The sequence below is a fragment of the Terrapene carolina genome, unplaced genomic scaffold (genome assembly GCF_002925995.2).
Source record: "Terrapene carolina triunguis isolate 2854851 unplaced genomic scaffold, T_m_triunguis-2.0 Scaffold69, whole genome shotgun sequence".
Lineage (NCBI taxonomy): Eukaryota > Metazoa > Chordata > Testudines > Emydidae > Terrapene > Terrapene triunguis.
The window spans coordinates 30,678,128-30,691,576 of NW_020664420.1; the positions used below are offsets into that span (position 1 = coordinate 30,678,128).

Genomic DNA, 13,449 nt, shown 5'->3' on the forward strand with positions numbered 1-13,449 from the left:
CTCTATAAGAAAACCCATAGGACAATGGCACAGAGCTATCCCTGCTGCCAAGGGAATACGGTCTCTACATTACATTCAAAGTGATTTCTGCTCTGCCAAAGTTACCCACAAACCCTTATAATGTGTTTCTACTATCCCTGAAAAGTATTCTGTCCAACCTGATAAATGGAATAATCACCTGGGCTTGGGGCCTTATACTTAGTGGATTACTCAGTATTTGAAGAGGGAAGAGCAGACCAACGGAAATTTTGTAAAAGACTATAGTCATATCTTCCAAGTTCATCATGTGCATGTAAGCTTTAGAGACTATGGCAAATTAAAATGTTACATGTTAATCTGTTCAAGTTTATGGGGAAGGAGGAAAAAAATGACTCCAAGATGCTTGAATAGTAAAATGAGATTAACTACAGCTAAAACGGATACATTTTTGCTTGGGACAGGGAAAGCCCACTCTCTAAATCACCTTGATTGATCGGGCCTTCAGCCCTCATATAGATTGTGCCAATCATAACATGTCTTCCATTCTTCTCTTATCCTGGCCTTTCTCCTCCATGTGTGACCATGCCTTTTCACGATAAAAATCTTCCTATCTCTTTGGAGGTTGGCTGAGTGGTTATTTCAGGTCCTGTCCAAGAATGATTAATGCATGAGACAAAGGAGAAGGGAAAGAGCGAGCTTGTGGGATCACATACTGTTGAAGCAAAAACACAAAGCCAGAAAAAACATTTTTTGACTCTGTTAAACCAATAACCTTTCAATGCACATCCTGGTATGAATTTGATTAATTAGCACATTTGCAAAGCAAGAGTGTTGTGAAGGTTAGATTACAGCCAACCAGTTTATATTCCTTGCAACTTCAAAGTGGGAAGTTGATCAAGGTTTTTAAACCACCCTCAAACCTGCAATAGAGTCCACTGTGGAGACTCAGACACAACTCTTTCTCTCTGAAATGTTTCAGAACTGTGGCTCATTACAGATATGAAGACTATGATGAAACCCACTGCCTCCAGAGAATTACCTTTAAAAGTTTTGTTTTAATAACTGAAAAAAATTAGAAGTGCTGCAGTTCAAGTACAACCAAAATGTATACAGAAGAACAGTAGAATTCATTATGGAGAACAAATGCATCCTCATTAAAAATAAAATCTATAGTTATTTAATTTTTGACCTTGCCATAAATACCTCCCTTTTCACAGAAAATATAAGGCATTTGATTTTCAGATAAAAATGTGTAACTTCCATCCAGTTAGTAACTAATTTTGTACAGCAATACTTAGCAAGATCATGTGAGTTTTCAAAGGCCTGGCCATGCACCAATGAAGTCAATGGAACTTCAATAGGAGCTGGATCAGGCCCCAATGCAGCATATGAATGAGGAAACAAAGGGCACTGCTGAAATCAGCATTATAAAATATATCAAGGCTACTACCTGAGGCACAGTCAGCAGTGCAGTACAAGATCCAATGTTTGTACATACTTGAGTGAACTTGAATGTTTTATTCCTCAGGCGTGCCAGCTATAAACAAATATAATACAGTCTCCATTTCAGGAAAAATGCTGTTGACCAGTGACAAACAAGACAGTGAAATATACACATAAAAATCCATCTAAGACTCAAAATGACAACTAGAAGTATAAAAGCAAAGAATTTTTTTCCATATTATCATTTATAATGATTACCCATCTTGTACTTAAAAATAACAAATCATTAAAAATAGCCAGTGACAAAAATACTGATAATGGTTCAACATAACATCCCCTCCAAAACATTTTGCCATTACAACCTTTTCCCACTGTTTCAGTAGTTAAAGTTTTTCCAGTAGTTAAATGCTGTTTAGGTTCCATTTGCACAAGATCTATCCTATCACTAATATACGGAGATACGGTTCACTAATGACCCTGGAAATGTTACATTCGAAAGCTTCTGGTTCTTTGAAATGGTTGAAAAGGCTTTTTCAATGCCCACATCAGCAGTTGCGGTTTCTGTTTATTTTTTTCCGGAAACAGCACTGCCTCACTTTCAGGAGTAGGAAATCGTTCTTTATACACTTCAGGGTAGGATTTCTGAAACTAAAAAAGTAGTACAGTTTAAACAAAGCTTCACAGCAAAAGCTTGACATTACTAATTCAACTACTTAAAAAAGAAACAAACAAAGCAAATCTCAGCTACACAGGTCAGTAAAAATATGCTTTCCTGTGCCACGCAGTCTAGAACTATGCATTTAAAACGTGGTAGTCTTTTCCAATAGGATTTGTTTTACTGCAAAGCCCCTACTGTGAGAAATTAAAGTAAAAAAATAAATCTACAAGAGAGTGTTTACAGTTTAAGTCTGAACCTCAGACGCCTTTTCCTTTTGAGAACCGGAAGCTTACAATTTGATCCAGACTTTATGAAAACGCCTCAAAATCTCCAAGTACACAGAAAAACATTTCCGTCTTTTAACTTCATTAATCTAAAGCCATGTCTACACAGGGACACTCAGGAAAGTAAAAGGAAATCAACCGAAAGTGCAAAGTCAATTTGCATACATAAAAGTATGTTGACACCCTTTCCTCCCCTCTTCCCGCTTCCCCCCCCGTTCACTGATTTAATCCTCAAGGATTAAACAACTATGAAACTGGTCTTTATACAGATGTAAAAGATGAGAAGCAAATTTATCAAATCCTTCACATACACACAGGTTGAAAAGAAAACACAAGCAACGATTTTTGAGAATTTTCCTTACCTGCTTCAGCTTCTTCTTCTTCTCTTTGACAGATATTTCTTTATTCATTGTAATTTCTTCCAACAGAGCTGCCAGTGGTTCTTGAGAGCCATTTACTCTTTGGTATTCAAATTCATCTGTACTGATTTGGCGACAAAACGACGGAGCAGGAAGAGTTGTATCAGTATCAGCGTCTGCATATTTTATCTGAAGGAGAAGGGGGGGGGGGAAAAAGGACTGTAATTTCAAGAATAAATTTGGAAAAATTGGCTTGATTAAAGAGAGGTCCTGTGTGATTCACTGACCACTGTGTGACCTTGATCAAATCAAGAAACATGTTGATGCTTCAGTTCACCCAGACCATTTCTTGTAGAAATACAGAATCACTACAGCACTTCATCATAAGTTAAGGAGAGAAGGAGGAAAGAAAACCCTGGCACCTGTGGAAAGAAGGTAAATAAATAGAGGTATTAGGAAACAGACAGTATGGAGGAGAGGCAGGGGGAGTGCAGTGATAGGGTCTGGGTAAGTGAGGATAGCACCAAGCAGCAGCTAGCTAGCAGAAGGAGAGTGACCAGCTATTATGTGGCTTCTCCCCTCGCCCCTGTCCCCCGCATACTGCCCCAGGGATACAAGACCACCCTCCATGGGGAAATTGCAGAGTCTGCCAAAAGGGCAGTCTGTGTGTGCGTGCACAGAGGGATTTGGCAGTCTCAGAAATCCAAAGCCCTTTGATTGGTCCTCTACTGTTTCCAACACCACTTTATTGGCGGGGAGGGGTGGATTATATTTCCCCAAATCCCTGTAAAGCAAAGATTAGAAAGTTGACTGAGATCCTTGGTTGAAAGATGTCAGAGAGGGGCAGAGTACTATTATGACCACCAAAAAAACCCCTTGAAACCACGCAAAACATGTCCCAGAATCTTAACATGGACGGTTTCATATCTAGGACACCGTGCAATCTTAACTCAGTTGCTGAACACCACAATAGAATTTGCTGTGCAGATTTAGATAAATAAGCATTTACTCCAAATTAATGAATTTAATCTTACACTTTTTCCTTGTTACTCAGTTCTACATTATTACATAGTAATTGGGAGCAAGATGACAACCTTCACGTGGTGCTTCTGTTAAGTGCTGGTGTTTTTTGTGCTCTCTGTTTTGTGCAAATCCACCAACACACCAATGTCGTCAATTGGCCACTGGACGTTGTTTCACTGACCTCCCAGTGAACGTAGCAATGATTATACTTCACCAAATCACCCTTTCCAGGACCAATAAAGAACAGTTGGACCAGTACTCCGAATATACCAATTTAATGTAGAAGGGATGTCCAGGGGAAAAGTGGATTACCTCTCGAGGACTGTCAAAGACCATCACATTGAAATTGTGGCCCTCCAAGAAACACATGTGAAAGAAGAAGATAAAGCTGCCAGACATAAAATCTATGGCTACACCAAAATCGCTATCATCAACCATCCAAAACATGGGCTAGCAGTGTATATGTGAAATGGATTAGAGAACGTGGAAGTTCGGAAGAATTATTGACCAGTGAAAGATCAATATGGTTAGAATCAGGGACATCGTTATAGTAAACACATACAAGCCACCTGACATCATGTGGCCTGATTCCATCTTACCTTACCTTCCTCATCCGGCCATTTACATAGGTGACTTTAACAGCCAACATGAAGACTGGGGATACTGCTCAAATGACACAGCTGGGGAGCAGATCACAGAATGGGCCACCCTTGAAGACCTCCACCTGCTCTATGATCCAAATCAACCTGGATCTTTTTGGTCTGTGAGGTGGACAACGGATCACAACCCACTGGTCACAACAAGAACCATCCTGAGTCACTTCCTGCATAGCCAACATTGCCCAATCATCCTCCAGATTGGCCTGGAAGTGCCTCTTCTGCAGTCTGTGCCAAAGCCGCGTTGGAATTTCCGCAAGGCTGACTGGCCCACCTACACTTTAGAAAGAGAATCTGGGATCCCACGGCTTGAACCAATACCTAGAAACTTTGGTCATTTTATAAACATCCTAAAATCGGCCCCCAAGAAGTACATCCCGTGTGGTCACTGCAAGGCTTTCACCCCCTGCTGGACAAAAGAATCTGAGTCTCTCCTGGGGGAATATGAAAAGAGCGGCAACCCAGATAAAGCCACTGCACTGCTTGAGTCCTTGAATTTGGCGCGCCTGGAAAGCAACCATTGAAAGTCTTGACTTCATCCATTCAAGCCGTAAGGCATGAGCTCTTTTTCAGCAACTTGGAGGATCCCAGCCAACACAACGCTTAGCAAAGGTGACCGCAAATGCTGTTGCCTCATCTTCTTTCTAACAGCAAGACTCCAACAGACAAGATTACATGCCAGGAGGTGCAGCAGGAACTCCGCAGAAACCTTCAATAATACCCAGAGGAATCCCCACTCTCTTCCCCATATTCTGTCAAGGAGATCAATGTTGCGCTGTTGGAAGCCAAAAGCTGGAAAGCTGCAGGGGTTGATGGCATTACTCCAGAGTTTCTCAAGAATCTGGGGAGACGGGGACGGGAATGGCTGGCGGAGCTTTTTACTGTCGTGCATAGAACCGGAGAAGTGCCAACAAGCTGGTGACAGGCAACAGTGTTTGCCCTACTGAAGCCTGGGAAACCCCCAGAGGACACAACTAGCTACCGCCCCATCTCTCTCCTCTCAACCACCAGCAAACTCATGGAATAAGTGCTGCTCCATCATCTGGCTGATATTATTGAAGACATCCTCCCAGTGGAGAAGGCAGAATTTCGCCTGAAGAGGAGCTGCTGTGACCAAGTAGCTTCACTTACCAGACACATTGAGGCAGGAGATCAAGAATTCTTAACTTGGGCAGACCTCAGGGCTCTGTCCTGGCCCCAATATTTTTTAAATCTATACACCGCGGATATACCAGCTATGGAGTCAAGGAAATTCATGTATGCGGATGACATTGCCCTAGCTGTTCAGCATACAAGCCTCCATACCATCAGCTGCACCCTAACCCGAGATCGTAGCACAATGATGGATTATTTCCAATGCTGGAAACTAGGCCTAATGCAAAAAAACCCATGGTAACTGCTTTTCATCTGAACAATAAAATGGCTAATACCAAACTTGATGTGCAGTTCTGCGGTGAGAGCATCAGCCACGAAGTTAATCCAAAGTATCTTGGCGTTACACTGGACCAGAGTTTGACCTTTCGACAACATCTTGAGAACCCCAACAATAAGGTCAGGTCCCGTGTTGCGCTTATCAGAAAATTGGCCGGAACATCCTGGGGCTCCAGTCCAGGGACCTTACAAACCACAACAATTGCCTTGGTATATTCTGCAGCTGAATATTGTGCACCAGTGTGGTCTCATAGCACTCACACTAAACTCCTTGACACTCAACTCAATAATGCTATGCACATAGTGTCGGGGATGCTCAAATCTACTCCAGTTGTCTGGCCCCCGATCCTATCGCACATCCAGCCTCCACAGATTAGAAGAGCTAATCAGACATCTCGCTTTCTTAATCATGTCAATGCAAATACGAGGATCCCACTGCACCATGACTTGCAGAACCCACCAAAGACTAGATTAAAATTCCGCAACCCTCTATGGAACCGTATCAAGATCTTTACGCACAACTTTGATGCTGAGGCTCAATGGAGAGTCACATGGAGCACTTTGACCACTCAAAACAAACAGCTTGTCGTTGATCCTGTTGAGGAACCACCAGGTTTTGATTTATGTCGGAAAGACTGGTGCAGATTGAATCGCATCAGGACATCTCATGGGAGATGTGGACAAACCCTCTTTATATGGAAAATGTGGCAAACGCCTGCATGCGACTGCAGTCAACAGGCACAAACGATAGAGCACATCATATGAATGTCTCCTTCATTCTTTTGCCGGGGGCCTGAAGGACGTTCACCAGCTCACTGCTGCGGCAACGTGCTGGCTATCAAACTTAGATATAAGTTTGATAGCCAGCTTATTCGAAGCCATTCGAAAGAAAAAGAAGACGACATAGTAATTGATTAATCAAACAATCTAAGGCACAGTAAACACACCTAACTGTATTGGTATGGGGGAGGGAGGAAGATTTGCATGTAGTCCAAATGACTGACAACAAAACATTCAACTACTCATTTATGAAACAGAGTAAACAAAACCATAATCCAAATTAATCTAACAGCAGCCGGCATGTTACAGTGTTATACAATAGCAAACTTCTCAGCTCTTCAGGGACACCAAAGCTTTGAAGGACAGAGCAGAAAAGTATTAGAAAGTGTGACACTTAAGGCTGCAGTTCTACAGTGTGTTACTGTGAAGATTTTACAAGATAAATCTATCTCTGGCTAAATCAGTCACAAAAAGGACTCAAACTTTGAAGTCAATTTTAAATTTAGTCGCAAAATCAGTCTGAAAAAATAAGTAAAGCAGAGTGGACTACATTAAACTCCCTCCTATCCTACCTTCAAATAATCAGTGAATGACTTGGGTAAAACACAAACAAACAAACAGTTGAAAGGTTCTGCTAAGTCAGAAAAACACAGTGTCAGCTAATAGTTTGTAAAACAGCCCCAGTAAGGAGTTGACCTTGCTTCTCCCCATTGTTCTAGCCTTCTGATCCTTTATGTACTTTCTGTATGAATAAATTGTACTGATGGTTTTGGGGCAAATGACTCACAAAGGTTTGCCTAACTGAACATGCCCCTACAGATATTCTCAGAAGCTGCACTGGGAGTTATCAGGGGAACTAAATCCTCTCTCACAAAGACTAATGAAGGATCATGCAGAATTGGAAGAGGGCAAAGAGGATATTGTCCACCGTCCATACTTGGGGAGGGCTGGGGTAAAGGGTGAGGTTTGGGAACATGGCAGAATGGGTAATGCAAGTCCTTTAATACAAGGGGCAAGGTTATTAAGGGAAGGTGGAGGTCTTGAGACAAAATCTCATTTTTCTATAAAGCAAAATTTTTTTCCTGAGTTGCAGGAAACACCAATAACCAGGACTGATGGGAAAATGAAATTAGGATTATGAAGAGCTATCGAGCATAAAAAGGTTGAGTGGAGCTAAGCCAAGCCATGTGAAGCTTGACTTCCCTTAACAGATTTACCAAAAAGAGTCAAACACCTTATCTCTGGGAAGGACTAAAAAAGAATTAAAAATAAATTCCTCCACAAGACTACAAGGGTGGCACTGTGATTATGGCATCTAATATCCAGATTTTTTAAATATAAATATATTGGCAGACATGTTAGAAGAGAAGACATCCCTTCAAATTCCACAAGGCTTCCCTTCTATATGACATTTTAAGCCGTTACTTCTGAAGCAGAACCAGCCCAGGAGGAGAGAAAGGAAAGAATTAAATTTCCTCTTTAAGCTTCAAAATTTGTGAGCCAGCTAATTTAGATCATCTGCTGGAGTTGCTGAATGAGGATCTGTGTTGACCTCTGTCCTGCCAAACTGGAAAAAATACTTCCTGGCTCTAGGTGAACAAGATAGCAATTAGTATTGCAGGTTAAGTATGACTGAATACATTCTGAGAGTTCACCTGCAGTAAATGGATAGGGATTTTAATCCCTGACAGAAGAAGCAGTTAAGGATTCATTTAAATTTGACTGAGTGCCTTCTCAAGAAGGTTCATTTTAGTATGACTGAAAATAGCTTACATGCTATCTAGAACTAGGGTTCGTATTTCTCTTAGATTTTTTACTTTGTTTTCCTCTTCATCCTTTTAGAATTGGAATCTCCATGGAGATCAAGAAGAATAAAATGTTCTCCCTCAAGTCATGAATCACTAGCTCAGCCACTGCTACAACCTCCAGCCTTCCTCATGTGCAGGTTGGTGTTTTGTCACTGAATTAAATTTTAGATAAAACTTTCATAAATGCAACTGGGATTTAGAAATTCAAGTCAGTTAGGAGCTTTTGAAAATGTTACCTTAAATCAGGTCGCAAACCCCTGCCCCCCGCCCCCACCGTTTCATTAGTCAGCCACAAAAAAGCAATGCTTCATGACATGCAATGGGTATAGTCTCCCCCTGCACTATTACTTTGACTTAACTACCCGAGATCTACTTTGTGTTTGTATAAATATACAATGTATTGCTGACAACAGCAATTCATACATGCTATATGCAATGCCTAAGATATCAGAGAGACAGCAAAAGCTGTAAGACTTGTCTTGTTTTTAGGAACAGAAGGGAGAAATTTCATGTGATGACAGAAGAAACACTTCTATTAGCCCCACCTGGACTCTTCGGAGATGTACTACATGCTCCTCTATGACCCTCTGTAAGGAGGAGGGAACATTCAAGATCTCTTGGCAATTGTCCATCAGGAATGTTACTAGTTTAGCAGCAAGCAGTTCATCCAAATCCACTTCATCTCTAGAGCAGAGGATGCAATGAGAAAACGCTTGAACCATCTGAAATAAAAATCAAGAAATGACATTGTATATATTTTTCCCTGTTTGCAGGAAAAATTGTAAATGGTGTCCAAGTGCAGACTTCAACAGCAGCAACATGTTTCCAATACACAATACTTCTTTAAATATTGGTGTAAGTGAAACTGTTAAACCAGACTGATGAATGTATTGTTTGCACTATATGTTAGATTGTTCCAGTGGTGCAGTTACGTAGTCTAGCCTTTATTTCAGACCTAGACTACTGGAAATAAACTCTGTTATTGTTAAGACTTGAAAAGATAGCCATTTCACATGGCATATCAAACCAAATAGAAAATAAGAGTAGTATTTCATTATAATAAATCATGGACTGTTATGTAGTGGAAAGTCACAAGGTTATCTGGATTTCCTTATTATTAAACAAAGAAAATGTTTCTGTAATTCTAAGTAAATTCCAGAAAGCTGTCCAGCTCATTTTCATGCAGCTCTGAACCCAAACTACCGCAGCTGGTTAAACACAGGTGTAAGCTACAACATTAGTTTTAATAATTGTAATAATTAATTGCAATCATCTTTTGTCTATTTTCCAGTCACTACTTGCCATTGTTAGCACAGCAGACAAATGGAGTTCTACTTCTCTGCCACATGCAACAGACTAACTTTTCAACTGCTACATTAAAACACTGTATAGAGTACACACATGGGATAGATTACACTCGTAAAAATAATGGCACTTAGGAGGTTTTAATCAAGTTATCATGTATAGTTAATTAAAATCTTAATGGCTAAAAAAATAAATATAGGTGCATACACTCTGGTTTCATTTTACAGTGAAACGGACATGATTAATTTTCTTTTGTGCTTTTATTTGCAATATACTCTTAAAGGCAAGAAAACCACATTTTCACTATCCCCTTGGTTCTCTGTCATATGGAATCTTTGCCATTTATGTCTAATAGAACAAATGGCAATGTGACTTTGCACTGCTTACTGTACTTCCTTGTTTACGCTCTACTGTCATTGGCGTTAGCAGCAACACAACATGGGAAACAAGGTTGGAGAGAGGATCTGAGCATAAACCATGGCTTTGTCAAAATATAATAAAAATGGCATTTAAAGCCAACATTTTTATAGCAGAGTGGTGAACAAAAATATTGAGTCTGGAAGACATTTTCCAATGGATGAGCACCAAGTAAATCAAATTCTGGGCTCGGTATATACAACAATCTCTCTTTAACCTTTAATCTATGCCTGAAAAAGGCAGTGCCTGCAGTCCACCTGAAGCATCTCCCATCACACACCATCCCTTCCCCACACACTACCTCCCTCTATAGTAGCCCATCCGAAATCCTGCTATCTGGGGGAGTGGGAAACTAGCCATCCCTTCCCTTCCCTGAAGAACTCTGCTGCAGTAAAGCCTCATGGCCAAAACCATCTTCTATGTATCTGATACTCCATATTAAAACCATAATAATCTTTAAATGGCCCCTAATTGTTCTTTCAAACAGCGGTAACATAGCCATGGAGTTTTTCTTCAACTGTTCGAATATTAAAAAAAAATAAAATAAAAAAAAAAAGAAGAAGAAATATGGTATCTCACTGGAATCTTTTACAAATAAATTGTTTGTCAAAGTTTCACCCTGAAGGCAACAAAGATTCTCAAAGTACAGCAGCCTATTCGGTTTAAACAAATTTGATACTGTGGGAGACCAAGTATTTAGGCTACAACTCATGACTTATCCATGTCTATGAAAACAGGGAGAAATTCCAACTTCTAAATGGTGCTCTCAATCGCTATCTATAGGGTTGAAATAATCAACTGAACTTTGTTCGCTATCAACTCCAAAGTATACTGTATTTTGTATGTATTAACAAGAATCTCTCATCTATGCTGTTTCAAGGTTTCATAAGCCTTGCTAGGTTTTTCACATCAGAAATATGCATACTAGTGTTCTGGTCCCAGCTGTGTCACAAAGAGGTGGCAGATCTTTGTTGAGGCTGATCCTTGCCATCATCTTCATCAGCAGTTGCAGCTTTTTCCGATTTTCTGGTGGCAGCAGAAGACAGGAAACCCGAAGTGCTTCAATGGCCTTTTTGTTTTTCTGCAGCAGACCTGGTTTAAACAAGATTTGAGAGATTTATTTAAATTAATTGCCTTTTCTAGTTACAGTTTCCCCCCCAAAATCTTAAGAACAGACATCTAAAACCTATTTTCCAAATTTTCCTACCTACTCCTCTGACCCCCTAGCAGAATTCCATCACAGAAAGTTTAACAATAATACAATTTGAACTTATATATTTCCCCCTTGTGTACTAGTTCAGGAATTCACGTAACTTCCTTCCAGTAAATTTGAAAATGAAAAATGTAAACATTACCACCATCACAGCCTGGTGATGTGAGAGAGGGGAAAAGTCACTTTATGGTATTTGTGGCTATGAAAAGAGCAGTCACAGTACATCTAATACTTTGCCTCTTCATAGCCATCAGCCCCAGGCATGTTTGCGATTTAACAACAGCAGACATCAAATGAAAAAGTGAAGATAGGTTTTCCAGATATTGCTCCAGACCAAAAACAGCATGCCCAGATCAATTGATAACAGCTATAAGAGTCAGCACTGGAACATGGATTATACCCTCTAAAACTACAGACAAACCGATTTAAGGTCAGTCCAGCCAGAGTAAAAAACTCTGGAAAGACAAGGAGTGCAAGGATAAAACATTCGTTATTGAGCCAACTTGGCAAGAAATATTTTGGGAAAAGCCATTCGTAGGGTATGTCTACACTTAAACTGCTGCAGTTATGCCGCTGTAGTGCTGCAGCGGCACTGCTTCAGTGTAGACACTACCTATGCAGACAGGAGAAGTTCTCCCACTGGCATTGGTAATCCACTTCCCAAGAGGCAGTAGCTAGGTCAACAGAAGACTTCTTCTGTCAACCTAGTGCTGCCTACACTGGGGGTCAGGTCGGCATAACTACGTCTCTTGGGGTGTTGATTTTTCACATCCCTGAGAGCCATAGCTAAGGTCATGTAAGTTCCCAGAGTAGACCAGCCCTGACTCACATGTCAACAATTTTAGATATTTTGAATAAATTGCCACTTGGCATGGGGAACATTAGGCTACATATTGTTTTTATATTATGTCAGGTATGAGCTATGTGGGAGGTGAAATATGTGGGTGGAAGTGAGCTAGTGATTTGAAACCTTAGGACTCTGTGAGGGCCCATTGGATTGCTAGAAGCCACCCTGGAATGCTTATTTGAAAGCCAGCAATCAGAGGGGGACCACTGAGGCAGAAGTGTGGAGAGTGGCCAGCTGGAGGTGGTTTGGTGCAGGCTTGCTGAAATCGCCAAGAAAAGTCTCCTCAAACTCCAGAGACTGGTCCATCAGCGATGATAGAGGGTCAGACTGCTGAGACTATGGTGGTGAGACCAGATTGAGAGAATGTCAAACTCTGTTGCTTATGAAAAGGAAGCCTGAACTGGGGTATGAAATAATATTTTCCAAGGCTTGAAAAGGACACTGGGCACTGAGAGATGTTCAGTACCAGAGTTCATTCATAGGTTTTAATTGCAAGTTTGCTAATTCAGTCTGGAGTGGAGCTGTGGTGAATCGGGATTTCTGCAGCAGCTATGAAGAACATCTACTATACCTATCGAGGTGCCACCACTCCTGGGGACATGGTCCTTGTTACAAGCAAGCAGAGGGAGAGGTACCCTGAGGTAAAATTTCCCAGTGAAAGGCTGGTGGCAACAGGTATCCGAGACTCGGTCAGAGGAAACCTAGGGTCATGACATCTAGCCTGTCCAAAGACAGTTCTAGAGTTCTTCTAAAAACCAAAAATTAGAAAGTATAATCTTTTAGAAAGATAATATATATGTGCATGTCATATTCATTCTAAAAATATCATTTAGTATAATAATCAGGCTGCTTTCTGACCAAATTTTCGATGTATTTCTCAATAGCTGTAACAGAACAATGTGTGACAAGAAATAATTTTCACCCTTAATGAGCTGTCAACAAGATAGTGGATTACCCATAAAAAGGTTTACTTTAATGTATGCTACCTCATAAAATAAAATGTTACTTTATCTCCTTATACCCACGTTCCTTCATATAACTTCTTGCTTTATTATACCACATAAAAACCTTTGACTGAAAGTGAATCTATATGCAATTGTATCTAATAGCAATGTGATTAAAGATAGGGTTACCATACGTCCGGATCTTCCCGGATATGTTCGGCTTTTGGGGACTCAAATCCCCGTCCGGGGGGGAAATCCCAAAAAGCCGAACATGTCCGGGAAAATCCGGCGCTGCTGGGTGC

At 40.6% G+C, this 13,449-nt stretch overlaps 1 protein-coding gene across 2 annotated transcripts in view; it reads right to left on the reverse strand.

Moving 5' to 3' along the window:
* Nucleotides 1–371: 371 nt before the first annotated feature.
* DEPDC1B (DEP domain containing 1B) overlaps nt 372–13,449 on the reverse strand; it is a 52,362-nt gene continuing 39,284 nt past the window's right edge. For both annotated transcript variants that reach the window (XM_026649106.2, XM_026649105.2), the window contains 4 exons: nt 11,069–11,235; nt 8,967–9,143; nt 2,727–2,912; nt 372–2,070 (listed from right to left, as the gene is read on the reverse strand). In XM_026649106.2, coding sequence (XP_026504891.1) covers nt 1,909–2,070; nt 2,727–2,912; nt 8,967–9,143; nt 11,069–11,235 — 692 coding nt within the window. In that variant the 3' untranslated portion in view covers nt 372–1,908. The remainder of the gene's footprint in view (nt 2,071–2,726; nt 2,913–8,966; nt 9,144–11,068; nt 11,236–13,449) is intronic.